Consider the following 21,786-nt stretch of genomic DNA (forward strand, 5'->3'; position numbering starts at 1 on the left):
GACGGTAATATAAATATATATATATATATATATATATATATATATATGTATATATATATATATACCGTATAAATAAATAAATAAATAAATATATATATATATATATATATATATGTATACCGTATAAATAAATAAATAAATAAATATATATATATATATATATATATATATATATCGGGAAAAATAATTCGTACTTGTTATCGTAATTGTTATCCTGAATGTAAGATGTAAGACGTATTTTAATCTTACATTGTTATACATTTTATTTAACTTATATCATACTCAGTTTTATACTTTGATTGCCGTTTTAACTTGTCGTATTTTGTATTGTAGTTTATGTAATATATTGTTATATAGATTGCAACATTATACTGTATCAAATTTGTTTCGAATTGTAAATTGTATTTCAATGTTTTTATGTAATACAGGGCTCTCTTGTAAAGCAGTTTTATGTACTGAAGAGACTACCCTGTATAAAGAAGACAGAATAAAAATAAATAAATAAAATACTAGTGTGGCTCTCCATACTACTGTCAAATAGAGTCAAAGGTCAACATGACGGACATGAATTTGAGGTTTACATTCTTCAAATATCGCAACAGTGCGCACTAAAAATAACCTCCAGGAAGGGTTATTTGTAAAGTGGATGTCAATGACACAGGTTTCATTCCCTGTGTCAGTGGTTGTGTTTGTTAGTTTCTGTAATTGTTCGATGCCTGACAGATCATCTTATTGAGAGCTAGCAGAACCCTCCTAGCAAAGAAGCCATTGGAAAGGTTTTGCAATAGATTATATGTAGACAAACTCATTTCGTCGAGCAGCAGGTATGGTAGCAAAAGTCCGTGGTTTACATACAGCGTAACTTGTTACGTGGTATTTTCCTTTGTTGTTTTACCTGCTTTACAAGTACAACTGTATTTCATTTCATTTCGATGAATATCAGGAATAACATCATGGAATAACGATTCTGTTTTTTAAATTTTGCACTATTCTACAGCTAATGGAATTAATGATCTAATTTGTTTCTTGTTACTACTAAGGTTTGGAAAACACAGTCATGACGAGGTCAGCATATTGGCGCCTGTGATACAGTGCTGTCGGTAAGTAGAAATAGTTACTTTATATCACTGGCGTAGCCGGGGGGGGGGGGGGGGGGGGCGATGGGGGCGGTCGCCCCCCCCCCCCCCCCCCCCCAAGATTTGGACCGGGGATTTGGGAGGCGGAAAAAAAATGCGTGTATACTGTATGCATGCACATGAAGCGGGCCTCCTTTGCAACCTTTCATCAAATAAGATATTTTTTTTTGGAATATTTCACTCAAAGTGTGCACCAGATCGTTGAATTTCAATTCAAAATATGCAAAATCTCTCGTGCTTGGGAGGGGGTATCCCCCTCCCAAACCCTCCCCCTCTGTGCCTCTTTCCCTAGCTAAGTACACTTTTTAGATTTACAAAAAATACTGAATAATTCTGAGTGCACAAGACTTATCACTTATATTCCGAAAACTGAAGGTTCCCTCAGGTATAAGGGGAACTTCCCCTTTTAATCGACCCTTTCCTCCTTCAGCCCCCCCCCCCACCATCAGTTTTTTGTTTGTTTGGTTTTTTTTTTTTGGTGATTTCCCAAATGTTGATTCCATCAAATATGCGTATACGAGATATCTCAATTTCAACCTTTAAGAGATAAAAGCTCCATCGGAAGGGAAGGGTGGAGATAACACTCGCCCACGCCTTCTCCCTGCTCACCCCCCCCCCCCACCCCGCCATGCAAAGAAGTACACTGTGGCTATACCCAGATCGCTTTATTTCAATTCTAAAAACGCAAAAGCTCCGCGAGCGGGAGGGGGAATCCCCCTTCCCCTAAGCTCTACCTCACTAGACTTTATACATACGCACAGATGGTGCACATTCGGAATAAGAGCTAAATTCCGTGATTTTAACACTTCGATGAAAAAATATTGCACCAAAAATTTGCACCAGATCGCTGAATTTCAGGTCTGAAAACGCAAAATCACCTTCGTGTGGGAGGGGATATGCCCCTATCTACACCCTCGTGTGCATGCTTTTTCTGTTTGATTGCTGAACAGACAGCGTTCATGATATTCAGTGTAAGAATTAATACAAGAAGACTAGTGTATTTAAATCATTAACCATTTTATAGGCAATTGTTCAATAATAATCTACACTAAAATATACTGCAACCTTAAACAAGTGGGACTGTTTCAACTCGTTAAAACACGCAAAAACATGCATCAAATTGCACCATTTGCAACATCAAAATGCAAAACGTTCTCACCGTGGGAGGGGCGACACCCCCCTCCCACACCCTCCCCTACCCCCTTGCTCGCTCCGCTCGCTCGGGTTCAGTCGCGTTCATAATATTCAGTGAAAAGAATTATTACAAGAAGTGTATCTAAATTATACCATTTTATAGGCGCTAAAATATACTGCTACCTTAAACAAGTGGGACTGTTTCACGTCGGTAAAACGCGCAAAAACATGCATCAAATTGCACCATTTGCAAAATCAAAATGCAAAAAGTTCTTACCGTGGGAGGGGGGACACCCCCTCCCACACCCTCCCCTCCCCCCTCGCTCTCTCCGCTCGCTCGGGTTCAGTCGCGTTCATGATATTCAGTGAAAAGAATTAATACAAGAAGTGTATTTGAATTATACCATTTTATAGGCAAATTGTTCAATAATAATCTACACTAAAAAAAAATACTGCTACCTTAAACAAGTGGGACTGTTTCACGTCGATAAAACGCGCAAAAACATGCTTCAAATTGCACCATTTGCAACATCAAAATGCAAAAAGTTCTTACCGTGGGAGGGGGACACCCCCCTCCCACACCCTCCCCTCCCCCCTCGCTCGCTCCGCTCGCTCGGGTTCAGTCGCGTTCATGATATTCAGTGAAAAGAATTAATACAAGAAGTGTATCTAAATTATACCATTTTATAGGCAAATTGTTCAATAATAATCTATACTAAAATATACTGCTACCTTAAACAAGTGGGAATGTTTCACCTCGATAAAACGCGCAAAAACATGCATCAACTTGCACCATTTGCAAAATCTAAATGCAAAAAGTTCTTACCGTGGGATCCCACACCCTCTCCTCCCCCCTCGCTCGCTCTGCTCGCTCGGGTTCAGTCGCGTTCATGATATTCAGTGAACGGAATTAATACAAGAAGTGTATTTAGATTATGCCGTTTTATAGGCAAATTGTTCAATAATAATCTACACTAAAATATACTGCTACCTTAAACAAGTGGGAATGTTTCACGTCGATAAAAGGCGCAAAAACATGCATCAAATTGCACTATTTGCAACATCAAAATGCAAAAAGTTCTTACTGTGGGAGGGGGGGACACACCCTCCCCTACCCCCTCGCTCGCTCCGCTCGCTCGGGTTCAGTCGCGTTCATAATATTCAGTGAAAAGAATTAATACAAGAAGTGTATCTAAATTATACCATTTTATAGGCAAATTGTTCAATAATAATCTACATCAAAATAAACTGCTACCATAAACAAGTGGGACTGTTTCACGTCGATAAAACGCGCAAAAACATGCATCAAATTGCACCATTTGCAACATCAAAATGCAAAAAGTTCTTGCTGTGGGAGGGGGGACACCCCCCCCCCCCTCCCACATCCTCCCCTACCCCCTCGCTCGCTCCGCTCGCTCGGGTTCAATCGCGTTCATAATATTCAGTGAAAAGAATTAATACAAGAAGTGTATCTAAATTATACCATTTTATAGGCAAATTGTTTAATAATAATCTACATCAAAATAAACTGCTACCATAAACAAGTGGGACTGTTTCACGTCGATAAAACGCACAAAAACATGCATCAAATTGCACCATTTGCAACATCAAAATGCAAAAAGTTCTTAGTGTGGGAGGGGGACACCCCCTCCCACACCCTCTCCTACCCCCTCGCTCACTCCGCTCGCTCGGGTTCAGTCGCGTTTATGATATTCAGTTAAAGGAATTGATACAAGAAGTGTATCTAAATTATACCATTTTATAGGCAAATTGTTCAATAATAACCTACATCAAAATAAACTGCTACCATAAACAAGTGGGACTGTTTCACGTCGATAAAACGCACAAAAACATGCATCAAATTGCACCATTTACAACATCCAAATGCAAAAAGTTCTTACCATGGGAGGGGGAAACCCCCCTCCCAAACCCCCCCCCCCCCCCCAAGATGAAATCCTGGCTACGCCGTTGCTTTATATATCTTTACTCTGCAGGTAGAGAACTACATGTATACACATTCGCCGTCCTGCGCGTTTAGACTTTCACATAAATAACGATATGACGGAGAATGATTCAACAAAGTACATTCTAAGGGTGCCGTATGTCTTGGGCTATAACGCACCCATCTGTACTTTCAAGAGTTTGTAATAGTCCGCTTTTTTGTGCCCCCCCCCCCCCGCCCCCGCTTCTCTTGTACTCTCTCTCTCTCTCTCTGGAACAACCTCCCAACCCATATTCAAAACTCCACCTCCACCGATGATTTCAAAGAGAAACTCAAGACCCATTTTGTTTGAAGAACAATTCCAATAATTGTGTAATTCATCGATTATAATTATGACTGGCAATTGATTTATATGTTTGTCTCTTTTGTTAAACGACAATCTTCATTTTTGTTATTATCTGTAAAGCGTTTAGTTTAGTAGGGGGGGGGGGGGTTGTTACAGGCGCTATGAGATTTAACCCGTAATTACGTATAATTTGCAACAACAGAACAGAAAAAAAATGGTATATACGTATGTAACTCCGGCAGCAAGACACAGGTGAATGTTATCGTGTTGCGAGAGCCAAACAGGAAACTCTTTGATAATCATCGTATTTTGCGATACTACCCTTATCGTTACGTCTTATTATAAGTCAAGTGCAGATTTCAAAAAAAAAAAGAGAGAGAAAGATGACAAAAAATCGGAATTGTGTTGTGTTATGTAACTGTTCTGTTTTACTTAGTACACACACACACACACACACACACACACACACACACACACACACACAATTATAACGAGGTTGATGGGTAAATGATAGCGTTTGCCGGTGCCAGAAAGGTGTTCCAATTTCAAAATAAATTCCTTTTCCCAACAGTTTCGAAGATAACGAACTCAATGAGATGCTTAGAACTTGACGTGTGGTTAACTCGATGCGAGGTCATGTCAAATGTAATAATAATATATCAAGATCGTGCGTAACGCTGTCGTAATAGACATCGGATTTCAATGTTCAATACTAGCTTTGATAGGAAAATAACAGATGGCTTTAAATTTCGCAATGTAATGTACATCACCCACGAACTATTATCGTAACATGGAGCAGTGCACGGATTTGCTTGGCAAAACTAGCAAGGAAAGGTAGCAAATGGAAAACAGCGAGTTCCAACTGACTGTGTAGGCCCTATACCTTGAGAAGATGTCTACTTTTATGACAGATCATAAATGAACAAAACAAAGTCATCTCTTATATAGAATCCGCAAGTAAGTTGTATATTTTGACATTTTGACCAACCAGACGCTAATTACGGTTGCATTTGTTACAAGTTATGTACTCTATACAGTATACATGACCTGGGATGGTGATACCAAGCCTACCCGTTGGATAGGGCATGGCGTTAATCTCAAGCTTAAAAAACGAGCAACAATCTGCAATTTGATCAGTTATAAAGTATGGTGAGATGAATAGACGTCGCTCAGTTTTAGGGCAAAAGTGAAAAAGAAAAAGAAAAGAAAAGAAGAAATTTTCTTCTTCTTGTTTCGCTTATTGTACTCATGGCTTCGAGTGTTGTACCATACAAGCGTCATCCATACAGTTCATTTCCCTCTCTTTACTCCGAACCTTCCACTCATCCCATCCATCGTACAGGTTGCGGCAATCCACACACGCTCGTCTACAGCTTCTCGCGTCGGACAAGTACCGCCTGAGTGACGTCATGCGGGAGTCGCTGTCACGTGACCAGGTGGCGCCCATCGTGGTGGAAGAGCACTTGCAAGCCCTTGACCGACGTCTTTCCCTTATCCTGGACCACCTGGCCCGCTGCGTCGCCCGCATGGGGTCAGAGGAAGAGGTCTTCAAGCCGGAACCTTTGCTGGATGATTACAAGGAAAATCAGCCACAACCGTACGATTCGGACGTCGATGACGATGATTTTGATTTTTAGAAATGAACGAACACTGACACAAACGACACTTCCCTTCTCGAGAAGAGAACTGATAAAATCTAATCTGAATTGATTAATCTTCTTGTGCCATTCCAGGTTGTCGTTGTGTTGTGTTTTAATGTTGTCACAGACGGGCGCAAAGATTTGCCGTCATGAAAGCCAATGACAGGATTTTCGCGTACTAATCCAGTGAGGATAACTGCAGCTCAGCGTGGAAACTGGAGCTCTTTGAAATCACGTTCGGTCTCCCGCAGTTTCCTTTGCACGTAGTCGTTCAGTTGGGGGCATATTTGTTTTATGACACGGACTTCAGTGGTGTATCCGTCGTGATGTTAACAGCGGAACGAATGATGTTACATTCTCAACGCAGATTCATGATTTATTGTCGTTTCCATGAAGTTAAAGGGAAGAGGTGAAAATTTATGTTTCTTTCATTTTTATTTCTGCAATGCTTCCTCGTTTGCGAAATTGACTTCTATTATCATACCCACTCGTATGAATGGTGATTACAGCCTTTGTGATTGAAAGTACGGCTACTGTTGAATTGTCGTTGTATACCATTTTGTCCCAAGGGATATTTAGTCCTGCAGTAACGTCTTTATTGCTTTCTCGTTTAAGTGTTCTTTTTTTTTTTTACAGGCAGGATTACAAAATATTTTGCATCCATTGTTTAAATTGGACACCCATTTCCAGTTTTCAGTCTAGTTCGAAATTGACTGCAGAAGCCATTTGCAAAACAGGACAAAGGAACTGTAGTCATTGATATCATTTTCACCATTGGCCTGCCATATACAACCGATAGTTAATAATTTCAATGCAATCCTGATATGTTTTTTTTTTTTCTCACTCGCATGTCTCTCTTGCAATGGTAGTTAGTGCCATATTTTTATACGCCTATACGTGTAGTTATGTTTGATATTTTATCTGTATTATATATTCCTTATGTTTGTAGTAGTGTTGCGATTAGCATGCAGTGACGCAATGCAATGTAGACTATGAAACAACTCAGCCTTAATAGTGTTCACGGCATAATCTGCCAGCCAGAGGGTGATGGTTGCCATAGCGACAATAACTGTGAGATGGCATCACCGTTATGAAACATCCATCTCTTTATTCCACCATAATTGCTTTGACACGATGATATCTTTGTTTTGTAGGTAAATGACTCAAACTTTCAATCTCTGAAATGCCGTCACAATTTGCATTTTGTTTGCGGGAACTAATCAATATTATGCATCAGTGATTGTATATCTAAGTAATGTGCAATGATAAGTGTTCTTATTTTGATGTTGATTTACTTGTAATTCAAGTGATTTAAAAGTGTTTTGAATATCAAGTCTTTATAGTTGTATCTGAAATGCGATGCATTGAGCCACACCAATTTTACTGCATATTCAGCAGGATGTGTATGGAACCCCATTAATTCCGGCCCCAATGCTCTTTAAGAAATATCAAGGCTCAAACTCGTTTATGTTTCGATAGTTTGTTCTGGGGTGATTTTTATGAAAGGAATTACTCACATCCTCTGATCCTTTTTCAGATCTCATACCCGCGTTACCTTTTGAAGCTGTTACAAGTAGGCATCATATTTGATTTAATTCCTTCCGCAAAATGAATGAGAACATTGACATGTTGCTTTCAATTAAAATAATCTATGCGACCAGCTCTACTGAAGTTGAAACATTCCACTTGTATATAGGCTGAAGATATGAGCTTGTTTTTTATAATAGAATTATAATATCGTCATTACAGAACGAACAAAAGCTGAGGTAAGCTTTAATCGAATTATTCAATTCATATCATCTTCAAGCAGTTATTTTTGCCCAGAGGTGTGAGACCCTGATGTCTGCTCAAGTCATGTAACATAATCTTGCGACCAATGCTGTGCTTATCGTCAGGTTTATGGACGGCAAAAAAAAAAAAAAAAAATCGCTACTGCTAGAGAGATATTGTTGTTTGTTCGCTGGTTGTTGTTGTTGTTGTTGTTTTTTTTTTTTTGCTTGTTTGTTTATTTGTTCCAAAAAAAAGGTACCGTTCTTTCTGACGTGTCTTACTATCTTTATATTCGTATACAGAGTCACCGCCTCTGATTTGTTGACATAAATGTTAGAAAGGCGTTCGATTTTTCAATGTTTCTTAGCAGATACTAGTAACCATTATACTAGGATGTATTTGAAAAATCCGTCAAATACTAGAATAAAGATAACCGTTTACCGTTCGTACAGAGATTCCAAACAGTATGTTCTCTGTATAGCGTATGAAAATGATGTTAATCCAGTAACTGATGGCGGATAAGGAACAACGTGCGATGTACGTGTTTGATTGACTGTACATGCCACTTAATGTCGTTCAACTAAAACCTTCATTCCTTATCCGTGGAAGATTGTCCCCTTGAGACCTAGAAAGTCGTTATTGTGCAACATTAGTGGAATCGAACGGATTTCCGAAGAAGCGACGCCATTTCATTTCGTCTCGACATCCTCTCGAGACCGATTTTGTAACCTCACCTTTCGGTCGTATGTTACTCCGCAAGATTATACGCATTAAGCATTGTTGCAGAGATGCACCGGAAAACAGAACGGTATAGACAAATACTTAAGATCGTACTAATGTCTAAGATATATGTCGGCATATACAGTACACGACATAATACCGCATGATTATTGCAGAAAATTTGTTATATACTCAATTATGCCAATGAAAAAAATCGACAAGTCTGTTTATACCAACCGTAACTTGATGCCTATACTTATATTAGGGAATATCATTTCCTAAGATATCTGACGTGTAGGTCTACTCTTTTGGGTCACATAAAAGCAATATTATGCTTTGTGGGTTTTTTTCTTTTTCTTTTCTTTTCTTTTCTTTTCTTTTCTTTTCTTTTCTTTGACCATGCTGCATTGGCGTGCCATACAATATTTGATCCTACAGAAAGCTACTTTTGACAATCTGCTTGTTAATGATTATTGGTCTGGTGAACAGAAATATCTTACAAAAGTATAATGCTGTTTGACTTCGCCAGAAATCAATTCGAATTACATACTCCATAGCCTTCAAATGAGGTGTAAGGGGTTATTGTGAGGAGTGTAATATTACTATTCCAATAAGTGCCATGTAATTAGCTCGTCGATGTTGTTGATCGCCAGGCGATGTGTGTAATGATTGTTATTGTTGATAGTCGGTGCTTATTTATATTTATTAACCATGTACCCACATTCTATCATAAGAAGCAATTGTCTATGTTTAATTATGTATTTACAAGTGTTTCGTTTTATCTTATTATTATTTTTTTTCTTGCATTGCATGTTTAAATGTGACAGCGCCCTCAGTGTGTGCCCAGGTTAGCGCACGAGAAAATGCTGTCACCGGAAAATGAAACAATGAAAGCACACGACAACCACGTAGTGCACGAGTTCTCTGATGAAAATTTCCAAGCATGCAGTTATAACTCTGTTTATTTATACATGTTTAACATTCGATTCCCCATGGCAACCAAAGATGACTTGCCTGACGTGGCAACATATTGATGAATGCCATGTCTGTTACACATGACCGTAAACGCGAAAAATCCAATAGCATGCTGCCGGTGAATTCACTAATTCATGACCTTTGCCACACCAACACAGAAATAGGGTAGACTGCTACAGAACTCTTGCCATCATCCTTAAAAGTGTGGAATATGCAGATAGCTATAATAAGGACAATCACGGGGAATAGTTTATATTTATATATATATATATATATATATATATATATATATATATATATATATATATATATCATAGTCTCAGTTAGGCAGAGATAACTGTATATGGGAGAAATTTGATTTTTTTTTTTCGAGTTTGCTTTCATATTTACCGGCAACGTTAGCTGTGTCTTCCAAGAATGACTCCGAGATGAAAATGTCTAGTATTGTGCATGTGGTGTGTTGTGTTCTAATCACTAACGTAATGCGACGTCGCATGACGTCATACATTAAGTATTAAACACAATGTAGGTCGGTTTAGACGAGTTCATTTTATGTGACACCTCCCGAGCTCCCCTCCAAGTGAAGATACCTATACAAAGCTGCAATGGGCACGCTGAAAGCAAGTAATGGAAGAGTCATAGGGATTTTCTTTAAAGTCGGGATAAGCTCTCGGCATTAATCTTTTTTGCTGTTACTGGGCACGGGCAAAACAGAAATCTCGACAAATAAGGGCGGGTGTCTATTTCTATCCTTCCCTCCTACTCGCTTGAATAAGTCTGTCGGGATGAATTCTACGAGTGTATGAGAAACTGGTGTACGAAGAACTGCTGTATGTTGCGTGATGAGGTTAGTTCTCTATGATATGTCCGTTGTGAATTTTTTTGCCTGGAACCGTCATATTTTCAATAAGTCGTGATAATCGACATTTTTGTCAATGGGGAAAAACTCATTGTTGTACTGCGCGACTGATTACCAACAATGCTTACAATTGACTCTGTATGAGCTATCCTAGATAATTCTTCGAGTGCAATCAGTACATGTAATATTCATGACACTTGTTATTTCTAAATAATATTATTGTCCAAATCTATTGTTAGTTAGTGTTTCAATGTTTCGTCATCTTAGTAACGTCATAATTCACATAGCTAACATTTCCTTTTCGTAGATGAAGTGTAATGAAACGTTTTATATCGGTTGAAAAATGCCAGTACATGGTTTCTTGATCGTTAGGTTTGTCATTTAATTGGTTGATATTCTTTGAAACATTTTGAAACAAAGTTTCCTTCGTTTTTGTTTTTGTTTTTGTTTTTCAGCTTAGCCCTATCGTTAGGCCCTGTGTTGTGTAGTTATCGCTGTCTACATATTGTCCATTATTTGCGGAGTAGGCTTAAATGATCCGTTGTTATGTAGTGTTGTTTTAACCTCTGGACTTTATGATATATGTTGGAATGCAGTCAGCTGTACATGGAACTATCATTGTACAATTACGCACATTATGCCAAGGTTATTACTTTCGGACAGCAATCTTTACGGTAAACATTTTCTGCCCGTGATGTTTACTTGTTGGACGTCATTTTCTTTCAAGCTTTGGCTGTAAATTAGCGATTGGATGTACTATATTTGGATCATAATCTTTTTTGGCAAGAAACACACAGAGGACATTAAATTACTATTTCTTGAAAATTGCACCGTGTCAATGGTCTGACGTGCAATCCGTACCGTCTGTTGGGATATTAAATCAATATGCTTGTTTCGTTGTGTGTGTGTGTGTGTGTGTGTGTGTGTGTGTGTGTGTGTGTGTGTTTATATCTGTCTGTCTGTCTGTCAAGAAGGATGCAACTTCCTCGTGGACTTCATGTACATGAGACGTTCTCCCACGGCCTGAAGCTCTGCTTCGCGAGTCGTTTGAATGATGTTCATTAATCGCGTGGATATTGAATTATAGACCTCGCAATACCGACGATTTCCCTGCAGATTCATCGGATTTTGGATAATTTTTTTTTTCACTCCAGAGTCTCGGAAAACAATGAACGGCATAAAAAGTCGAAGGCGTGAAGTATGTTTCGTTGTCAGCATGTTTGTAGATAGGATACACATACATACATCAAGAGACAGAGATGAAAATTCCCTAATTGCTTTATAAACAAGACGGACCAAAAATGTTTCTAAATGTTAACCATCTGTAGAATTAAAAACAAAATGTATTGATGTTCTATGCCTTTTCCAAAATTGCGCTATGACGCAAAATTATCATAAATGTACCTATCCTTGCGTATGTGTGTATGTGTGGATGTGTGGGTGTGTCTCTGTGTGTATATGCGCGATGCGTCTAGATAGCATTATTAATTAACTTCGTCCAAAGCAAACAATGTGTGACGTATGCGCAGGAGACCGCTTCATTGCGCACGTAGACAAACGGGAGATAAAAATGCGAGCTGGAATGGCGAAAGCACATCAAATCAGACCATCCCTCACTGAGCCAGGACAAATATTTTCCCCATGTGACTGTAGAAAGAAAGAGAAAAAAAGAAAGACACAAAACTAATTAAGTAATGGTAGCAAGGAACTGACGATAAACGCTCACTGACAGCTCCGCCGCCAATAGCATGACCTTTATGTGACACCTATTTCAAATCATTCAACCAAACAAGGCTGATTTCCTTTCACAAAGGGCAGGAGTACGGCCACCGTGACAGCATGACGCGGTTCCGACTAGCCAAGAAGTCGACTGAGCATCCAGCTCAGACGGCTCGAAACTCGCATCCCTCGTGGCTCAGATTCGTTATCTGCCGTATGTATTTCTGTCGTCTTCCCTCGAAATTGTTCTTATTTTTGCCGGTCACGCTGAATGTGAGTGGGAGGGATGCTAACTCTCCGGCATGTGGGAAGAACGAATTTCTTTCCAAGAAATCAAAACCCCCTAACTGCTTACTGAAATGCCTCTGTTGTCAGGTCTGATATCGACGGAGTTCAAACAGTCACGTATACTTTCTCCTCCGAGGACATGCTACGTGCATTGAGACAGGGGCCAATACAAAATGTACTCGGTATACATGGACGGGGTGAAAGTTTGAATCACTCCTTTTTCATTGGGCTTTTTGATAATGTTATGCTCTTTTATCCCTTTTTGTTTCGACGTGAGGTATATGTCTGTGTAACAATGTAGCGATGTCCACGAAGTTAATATACATTGTATATACGTTGTATATGTATATATATATATATATATATATATCTTTCAAAATAATAATAATAATGATCATAATAGTAATAATAATAATAATAATAATAATAATAATAATTTATACAAATTTATACACTCAGCAAAAAAAAAGAAGAAAGTTAACACTTTTCAAACTCATATTTCTCATAGAATTATAGGCTACATATTAGTGATTTATACCATGATAAAGGCAATCTAATTGGCTATCAACCTGGTAGGTCAATAAAACGGGAAACTTGAGTAAACACATTCATTTTTCTCTTGCAAGGCACAAAAGTAAAATTGCAAAATGGACAGTTGTTATTCATGCATATGCGCTCTTCCTTATAACAATCTGAACAAAAGACGAATGCAATACTATAAGATACACAAATTAAAATGGAAAAATATTTCCCATTGATCTCTATAATGTCTTTGTAGTCCCCAAAGATACAGAAAGGCAAATAAAAATGGAGAAAATGAAGAATCTTCTGTCAAATCCAAATTCAAATGACATTACAGAAGAGGCCATATCAACAAAAATAGTAGAAAATTGAAATGTTATTTCGAACTAAGTACATCGAAAATGATAACTGGTTCTTGAATATGTCTCATGAATTTTTCAATTCCAAAATTAAAAGAATGAAATAAAATAAATGTCCATTTTACCACCTTTGCGGCTTACTCCCTATGTCATCTGAATTTGAGTTGAGAGAAATTTCTCATTCTCCCCCTTTAGTTTCCCACTTTGTTCTTGTTTGAGGATATAAAGAGATACAAGGGGACAAAAACTTATTTTATGCTATTCATTCATGCCACTCATTGTGTTAAATTGGTTTTTTTTTTTGTTATCATTGCTATCTTGAAGGGCATTTGTAAATGAATGACTAAATGTCAAATTCTGCAGATTTTACTTTTGTGCCTTTGGAAACAAAAACAACGTGTTTACTCATGCGTAAAATTTCCCTTTTTATTAACCCACCAGGGGCCCGTTTCATAAAACTTGTCATTGATGACAAGTTTTATGAAACGGGCCCCAGGTCGATAGCCAATATGACACAAAGATTTTTATCAAACTCTTCTATGAATAATATGCACTGTAAAAAGTGTTTGCTTTCTTTTTTCTTATATATAATATATATATGTTTGTATATATATATATATATATATATATATATATGTCGTATTCTTTTCTTTTTCGAAAATGGATCAAAATGGGAAGTGTTATTATAGATTAAAGTGAGCTCGGTCACGTAAACACAGCCCCTAGCACTAAGACATGCACTGCACTATTCCCACATATAAGAGTGAGTGAGAGGGAATCTGAAAGGGATTTATAGATTTGGTTGAGATGGGGGTTAAGCTTCTAAGTTTTTTTGTGAGATAAATAGAAATCATTTGTCAAATTCAAAACAGCATACAATTTCAAAGAGGAATTCAAAGTTTATTTGATGAAAATCGGTTTTGAAATGGCTGAGATTTCCAAAAACAATTTAAAACAAAGCGATCCCAAAAAGGAGGGTTCCACCTTTTACTAGGATCGCATGTCTTTGAATATCTCGGTTATTTCAAAACCGGTTTTCATCAAAAAACTTTGAATGCTCTCAGAATTGTTTGCTCTTTCATATTTCATAAGAGGTTTTTCATTATCTCACGAAAACGTTGAAAACATGAAGCCCTATCTCATCCAAAACTATATCATCCCGTTAGTTCATCCTCACACCATAACGTTAAATATCAAAAAATAAAAAATAAAAGCTATACAAGGCGGACTGAGAGAAGTTTCATTCATTCTGGACCTAAGATATGAAAGTTATACGAAATAATTGTTAAGTGACACGTTTTTCATGTATCAAAAAGCGACATTAGTTTCAAACTGTAGATGAAATGATGACGTGATCACCTAAGAAGTCTTTCCTAGACACACACACACACACACACACACACACACACACATACACACACACACACACACACACACACACACACACACACACACACACACACAATCTTTATTACCTGCCCTTATCTGACATAAAATCAAGAGGAAATGTTTGTATCCTCGGCATCAATAATGTATGTTATGTTGCAATGACCTTGTGATGGCGATTTTTTTTTTTTTTTTTAATGAAAGGAATGCATATACTCTTAAAGGGGAAGGCTAGTAACTGATCAGTGGGAATCAGTGGAAATGCTGGGAGATGATTGTTCCAATCCTTATGGGATTCATTCAAGAGTTCATTGTATATCTATTGTTGTGTGAAAATGATTTGCTTCAGAATGGTCTCATATTCAAGTAATGTGCAGTTTAATGCTTCCAGGTTAGCGTCCCTGGTCAGTGACGGAGCATTAATCTGCACATTACTTGAATATGAGGCCATTCTGAAGCAAATCATTTTCACACAAGAATAGATATACAATGAACTCTTGAATGAATCCCATAAGGATTGGAACAATCATCTCCCAGCATTTCCACTGATTCCCACTGATCAGTTACTTGCCTTTCCCTTTAAGGGCTTTTTACACTTGTGTTTCTTAACCCTGGACTTTCTCTGACCCAGGACTATCGTTAGTCCCGTACCAATTTTTTCAGCTTTTTACACTCGCCAATTAGTCCCGTACTATCTCTTGTCCGGGGCTAAGGAGAAAACTGACCTTTTTACACTCGTATTTCTTAGCCCTGGACTTCCCAAACCACATGAATATTCATAATTACGCTGTGTACTGTACACGTACACGCACGCACCGGCAGCACTTGATTACCTCGTTTCTGATTGGTCAGTGAGGGTCGGACTTCGTCTCCGTCGCTTAGCCCAGGATTATTTTTTCGTTCTGTTTACACTCACTTGCTTGGCACCGCAATTGCGGTGCTAACCCCTGCTATTTTGCAGGGCCAGATAGTACCGTACTATCGATGGGGCTAGCCCACTTTGGCAAAAACGAGTGTAAACAGAAAGTGGGCTAAGGATATTCCCGTACCAACGGTGGGGCTAAGGCCCCCCCCCCCCTTAGCCCCACCGTTGGTCCGGGGCTAAGCAAAATTTTACAAGTGTAAAAAGCCCTTGAGTAGGTGCTAAATTACCAACCGAAACACGATATTTATGAAATCTTTGTGCAGTTAGCAACTGATGAAGCTAAATCATAACTTCTTCGAAACGGATATGGAATGTGATTTTACGGACATCATTATTACATGGAGACGTGGGAAAGTTGCGAGACTATTGTAAAACTTACAAGTTCTTTGAAACTTGAAAAAAAAAAAGTTTGTTTTTCTCTAGTATCCGAGTTTTATGAAACCCCAAACTACCATTCTCTTTGTTTGATATTGTCTATTTACCGAAACTTATACGAACTTTACCTATAGAATGGCACTAAAGGGAAATCCCAGACCACTGTAAAGCAAATCCGACGAGAAAGTGCTAAATTTCATAAGCACAACAGTGAAAATTTGATTAAAATCAGACAGATATTACGGAACTTATGACACTGTGAAGTTTCGCTAATTTTCACACAACACTTCTTAAACACTCTACGAATATTCAAATGGGTTGATGATGTCGACTCATAATTCGCCGTATGTTTTAAACACGAAATCTTGAAATTTCCTGTATTTTGTTTCAATGCAGTTTTGCCCCAGTCTCAAATCTTACAATCCGAACTGATAATCATTTTGAAGTTATTCAGCCAGGAGTATGTTTTAGACATTTACAGCATGGAAAAAAAAAAATTTTCCTCACTTGTTTGTACATGATCAATGTAAAATTGTGAGGTGATGACATCATCAGCTCACTCATTTGCATGCTCATATCAACTGTTTAAGAATTGTTGAATGTAGCAAAAATTTGTCATTTTATAACTTCCCTAATTCGTCTCCGCTCTTAATGAAATTTTCACCCTTCTGCTGAAAAAATTTTTACTTTTTTTTTTTTCCAGACTAACTTTCGAGTGGTCTAAAATTTCCTTTTTCAACTACTGTTCATGTTGAGCAAACCATTTCTCATTCTACTACAGTCATGTTTGACGGATAGCATCGAATCAGCAGATCAACCTCACAGCACGTGCTATCAATTCAAATTTGAATTTGACTTAGTATTATGATTTGTTTGACGTGACACGGCCGCTAGGGACACATGGAATGCACTGAAGGAAGACACCGCGAGACGGACGGACGGGGCCTCTCCGAATAAGCAGGCAATACCGAGAAAGTGCCTCACCTCTGATAAGATCTCTACAGCCAGGGGGCTCAAAGTGCCAGCCGAATAGGGAATAAATGCTTCCTTCCATTCTATTTCTGTATCATCTCCGTTATGTATTCATGTCTACCCGTTTCACCTATTTTGTTGTTGTTGCTGCTGTTATTGTCGATCACCAGTGTACATAATACTTAAACCTTTCTAATGTTCCAATTTACATCGTAAAGATTCATACTTCTTGTTTTATCCATGCCTCACCTATTATTTCATTTATGACTTTGTTTTGGAGTTTTCTGATCAATGTTTCCTAGAAAGTGTTGCATGCTCATCGGAGTTCAGTCTTTGATAATGTCCATAAAGTGATTGCTGGAATGATACCGTCTCCATGAGCGGTCATTAGGCGCTATATTACGAGCCATCTGCTCGCTGAGATCTACGTGAGATTTCGGCAACCACAAACATCCTTACATTTCAGCACTCGCTGTCATTTGGTGTCAGCATTGTCCCTTGCCAGAAACTGCAGTTCAGAATGTATCACTATTTTATTTTTCTTTTGTAGTTGTTGCGGTGGAAAATCTCCTTCTCCTAATATGTCTCCCTTTTATCCTTTGAAAACTATGTGTTCTAACAAGAAACATAGAAATAGAACAAACTGTCCAAGTCTGGCTTAATGTACACTTGTCGCGATTCTTTAACCGTAAATGAGATGAGATACATTAATGAAGTGTGTTCATTACATGACTTGAGATTGGCTAAATTGGTATAACGTCATATCCATTGTTCTTGTCACCTAATTCTATCTTGCTCCAAAGCCGTGAATTCTTGAAAATCGAAGTTACGCGTACCTGCATACTATAAAGGGATCGTACAGTATTGGCTGAGACCTAACTTCAGTTTTCTTACATTTTTGGGCAAAATAGAAACCTCGTATGAAACATCAAAGAGCATGCTGTAATTCCAAGAGGGATTCAGCGTTTATTTGATGAAAATTGGGTTTTAAATGGCTAGATATCGAAACAGAGCAATCCTAATGAAAGGTGAGACTCATTTTTAATTAGGATCGCTTTGTTTTAGTTTGTTTTTGAATGTCTCAGCCATTCCAAAACCGATTTTCATCTAATAAAATTTGAATTCCCGTAAGAATGGTATGCTCTGTGTCATTTCATAAATGATTTTTTGGTAGCTCGCAAAGAGTTAAAACCCAGTCTTCATTTCTACCAATACTATACCATCCCTTCAAAATCTACAAGAATGTTGTCCTATTTTTAACCGATTATTTCAAAGCACAGTACTGAGTACTGGAACTTCAAAATGCACGATCTGAATTCATGCAATTGCAATAGAGGCTCGGTGAAGTAAAGTAGAAAAAATCAGTTCAAAGGGTATTGCCGTGTAAGAATTTTGTTTTGCTATATAATGACGGAATCTCCACTCAAAATCATATAATATCAATTTGTAAGGAGAAATTAGTGATTTGGGCGTGAATTATTTGCAGAATTCAAATTTCAAACTCCTATGTGCAAATGTCATCACGAGTGCTGACTTAATAACCATGTTACTTAGAAAAGGTGAATCAAATATGAGTGACATATGTACCAAACACAAGGGTCTCACAGTCAGAAATTACAGTTCATAAATACCACGTTTAATCTATAAAATGAGAAAATAATAAATCAAAATGTGTCATCAAATAATATGCTAATTACAATGACATTTGAGAGAAATATACACGTCATTCATTAACACAATATACAATAATATACATTCATATTCAGCCATCGATCAATAAGTACACGTGAGATTACAATGTATTTTGACAAAGACGTATCAATCGCGTAATACACAGAAATAATTATACACAGTGTCACTGACAATGGACGACAAAGTGTATAAAACGCGCGGAAAATTTACAAGGCATTAAATAACGCAATATTTAAGTGACGTATTCACACCATCCCTTGTCCTTAGGGAACGCTGTACAGCATAACGAACGAGAATGATTCCATATGGTTATTTTCAAAGCAGATTTTAATTTAGACAATAATTCAGATTAGCCGTGAATGAATACTTGGGCTATAGGCATACTTCGCAATCACATTTTGCCTGTAAACAAAGTTATCATAAAACAGACAATCTTCTGCTTGGCAACTTTCAGGTAAACCTGCATCTTAATTGCTGTATGGGTCAATATCATTGCAATGTTTTATGTGTTTTGAAGTCTTGCCAATTCTAAGGTTCTAAAGCGCAAGAACGTTTGTGTTAATTTCCCGTTGGCTGCAGTCGTCACCGTGTCCAAATTGAATACACCCTCAAAACACGTGCACATTTCGCCCTTATTTATAAAATTCTAATGTGCCGCGTCAGTGCCAATATTCTTCAACATGCGAATTACACGTGTTACATATTACACGTGCTGCCTACACTGCCATGTTAGTGTAAGTCAGGGTACGATTTTTTTAGACGGAGAGACAGACAGACAGAATACCATACTAGAGTCACGAATCGTGACCGGCGAATTCAGACTGGAACATGTTCTATTTCTTTCACTGCTCCCTTTTTTCTGGCGTTCAGGCACAGACTGAGAAAGATGAATGTCATATAATCAATTTCCCGCGTGCCAGACTTGGCGCTGTTTATTCAGCACAGATTGTCTGGAGCACGAATTCTTCCTTCGTGCCGTCACAGGCATCTCCAACGTGTCTCCATTTTTTCCCCCCTTTTTCTATATGCTTACACAAAAACTCATTCCTCCTCCAGAAGATAAAGTAACTACGAACGACACCTATACGACTCAAATTATTTACCAGCATCCTTATTCTACAGCTGGTGCTGGCTTTCCATGTTCCTGGCTCTCTTCAATCGCTTCAGCATAGAGGTTTCGTTCCCATAGCAACCGTTCAAACGCATCTTCAGGTCTCGCCGCTGAAGACCGTGCCTTAATGAATGCCACGTTCCAAGATCGTTATTTCATGAAAATTTTAAGCAAACCTCCCTATTTGTTCCGTGATTTTGCCTGACCTTTTGAAAACCAGTAAACATCAACTACCGTATCTACGTCAGAGGGAATATGGCAAGGAAAACTGTCAATGATATACTAGTATGCACATCGGGAGCAGAAGATAAAATTGATTTCCATGAAAAGAAAATATATATATTTGTTTTCGTTTGACGAGACGCTTATGCTTTTTTACATTTTGATAGTAGAATTTTCTTGAAACTGAAAGTGGTCCCATTCATTCAAATCATTCAGAACTGAATCCTTTTCTTTATGATTTGTAAAGAGCGTGACTTGTATAATCCAGTTCTAAAAGTTAACTTCAAAAGGGTGTTCATACTTATTCAAACAAACAAAAAAAGCAAGACGAGGTACCAAGGGTCCCTGAGGTGTTACACACTGATACGTCAAGACCGGTTTGAACTGATCCAACACCACGTCAGCACAGCATACGTAATTACAATGCACAACTACTGAGGCCACACAAATATAATGAATATACAGTGTTAGCAAAATATTGTAAACGCCTGCACTTCTGTGCTCCATTCACAATATAGCTCCAAAAGAAACTAGTACAAACACACCACTTTGTTTTGAAAATGAATACATAAAACGAACATAAGGCTTGTAAGTCATACTTTAACAATAATACACTCAAGGTGATAACCATACTAAAACTATATAGGACAGTGGGGTTTATTGTGCTGGTGAAGAACCGTTTCTGCTTATTATAGTTCTATAGCCCATGAAATTCATAACCGTCACTTTTGTGAAGACTTAGGACGCTGCAACACAATAACACTATGACAAGCCAACGTTTCCAATTGATAAGAAGTGAAAGTCTGTTCGTGAATAGCTACACTATAGGAAAATGCATCGTTACAGTCATGACAGTATAAACGTGAAGTTCCAGCTAACGTGATATCCGACAATGAGCATTTAAACCCGTTTCCACTCTATTAGTTTTATCTTTAACGAAATAACCCCACGGCAGATGATGATTCGAGATAAAAATCATCACTTTCATTGTCGGAAGAGGGACGAATGCTGAAATTGTGAATCCTAACAATTAAGGGTGAAATACACATTTACAGTGGTTGTGACTCTACCGAGAAAATGTTCATGATTCATGTTATCTATACACCAAACTGCGCACACAAGGTTTTCGGGATGGGATATGGAATCTTTCCGTTCAGCTAAAACTCAAAACCTTTGTAAATTCAATGCCAGATCACATCAAGGATTGTATCAGAAAGAGAGAAACGGAGATGGTATTAAACATAATTTACCTCGCGGAGGTAGAACTTTTTGAATGAAACCTGCATAATTATTAATTGCAACAGTAGTCAAAATACTTTAGCGAAACTGGACACGATTCAAGCAATTTACCACAGATTGAATGGCACGAACTTGGATGACACGACGTGAACCGCGCGGACTTCGTAGTCGCCTGGGCCCTGTTTCATAAAGCATAAAGCTGCGCACGACTTAAATATGGCAAGCCAAGTGGGTTTCCTAATCATTGTTAATTTCAGTAGATAAAGTTGAATTTACAGATGATGATTATTCTTACATGTTAACACACGTTATTAGTTGAAAGTGTATTTTGGCCACGATGCAGATGAAATATTGACATACAGTTGTACTTTGTTAAGAACTTACGGGGAAAAAAGAGCACAATTATTGGCACTTAGTCGTTTTAGTCGACGTTCGTGAAGTCATGCGTAACTTT

At 38.0% G+C, this 21,786-nt stretch overlaps 1 protein-coding gene across 1 annotated transcript in view; it reads left to right on the top strand.

The window, feature by feature from the left end:
* The window catches only part of LOC139744079 (extracellular serine/threonine protein CG31145-like), a 180,292-nt gene extending 172,124 nt beyond the window's left edge, over positions 1-8,168 (top strand). The window contains exons 9-10 of the mRNA XM_071654538.1: positions 1,041-1,100; positions 5,901-8,168. Of these exons, the coding sequence (XP_071510639.1) occupies positions 1,041-1,100; positions 5,901-6,195 (355 nt within the window). The 3' untranslated portion in view covers positions 6,196-8,168. The remainder of the gene's footprint in view (positions 1-1,040; positions 1,101-5,900) is intronic.
* The last annotated feature ends 13,618 nt before the right edge of the window (positions 8,169-21,786 follow it).

The sequence above is a fragment of the Diadema antillarum genome, unplaced genomic scaffold, assembly GCF_040938485.1.
Source record: "Diadema antillarum isolate AM-2024a unplaced genomic scaffold, OU_Dant_1.0 seq00001134_RagTag, whole genome shotgun sequence".
Lineage (NCBI taxonomy): Eukaryota > Metazoa > Echinodermata > Echinoidea > Diadematoida > Diadematidae > Diadema > Diadema antillarum.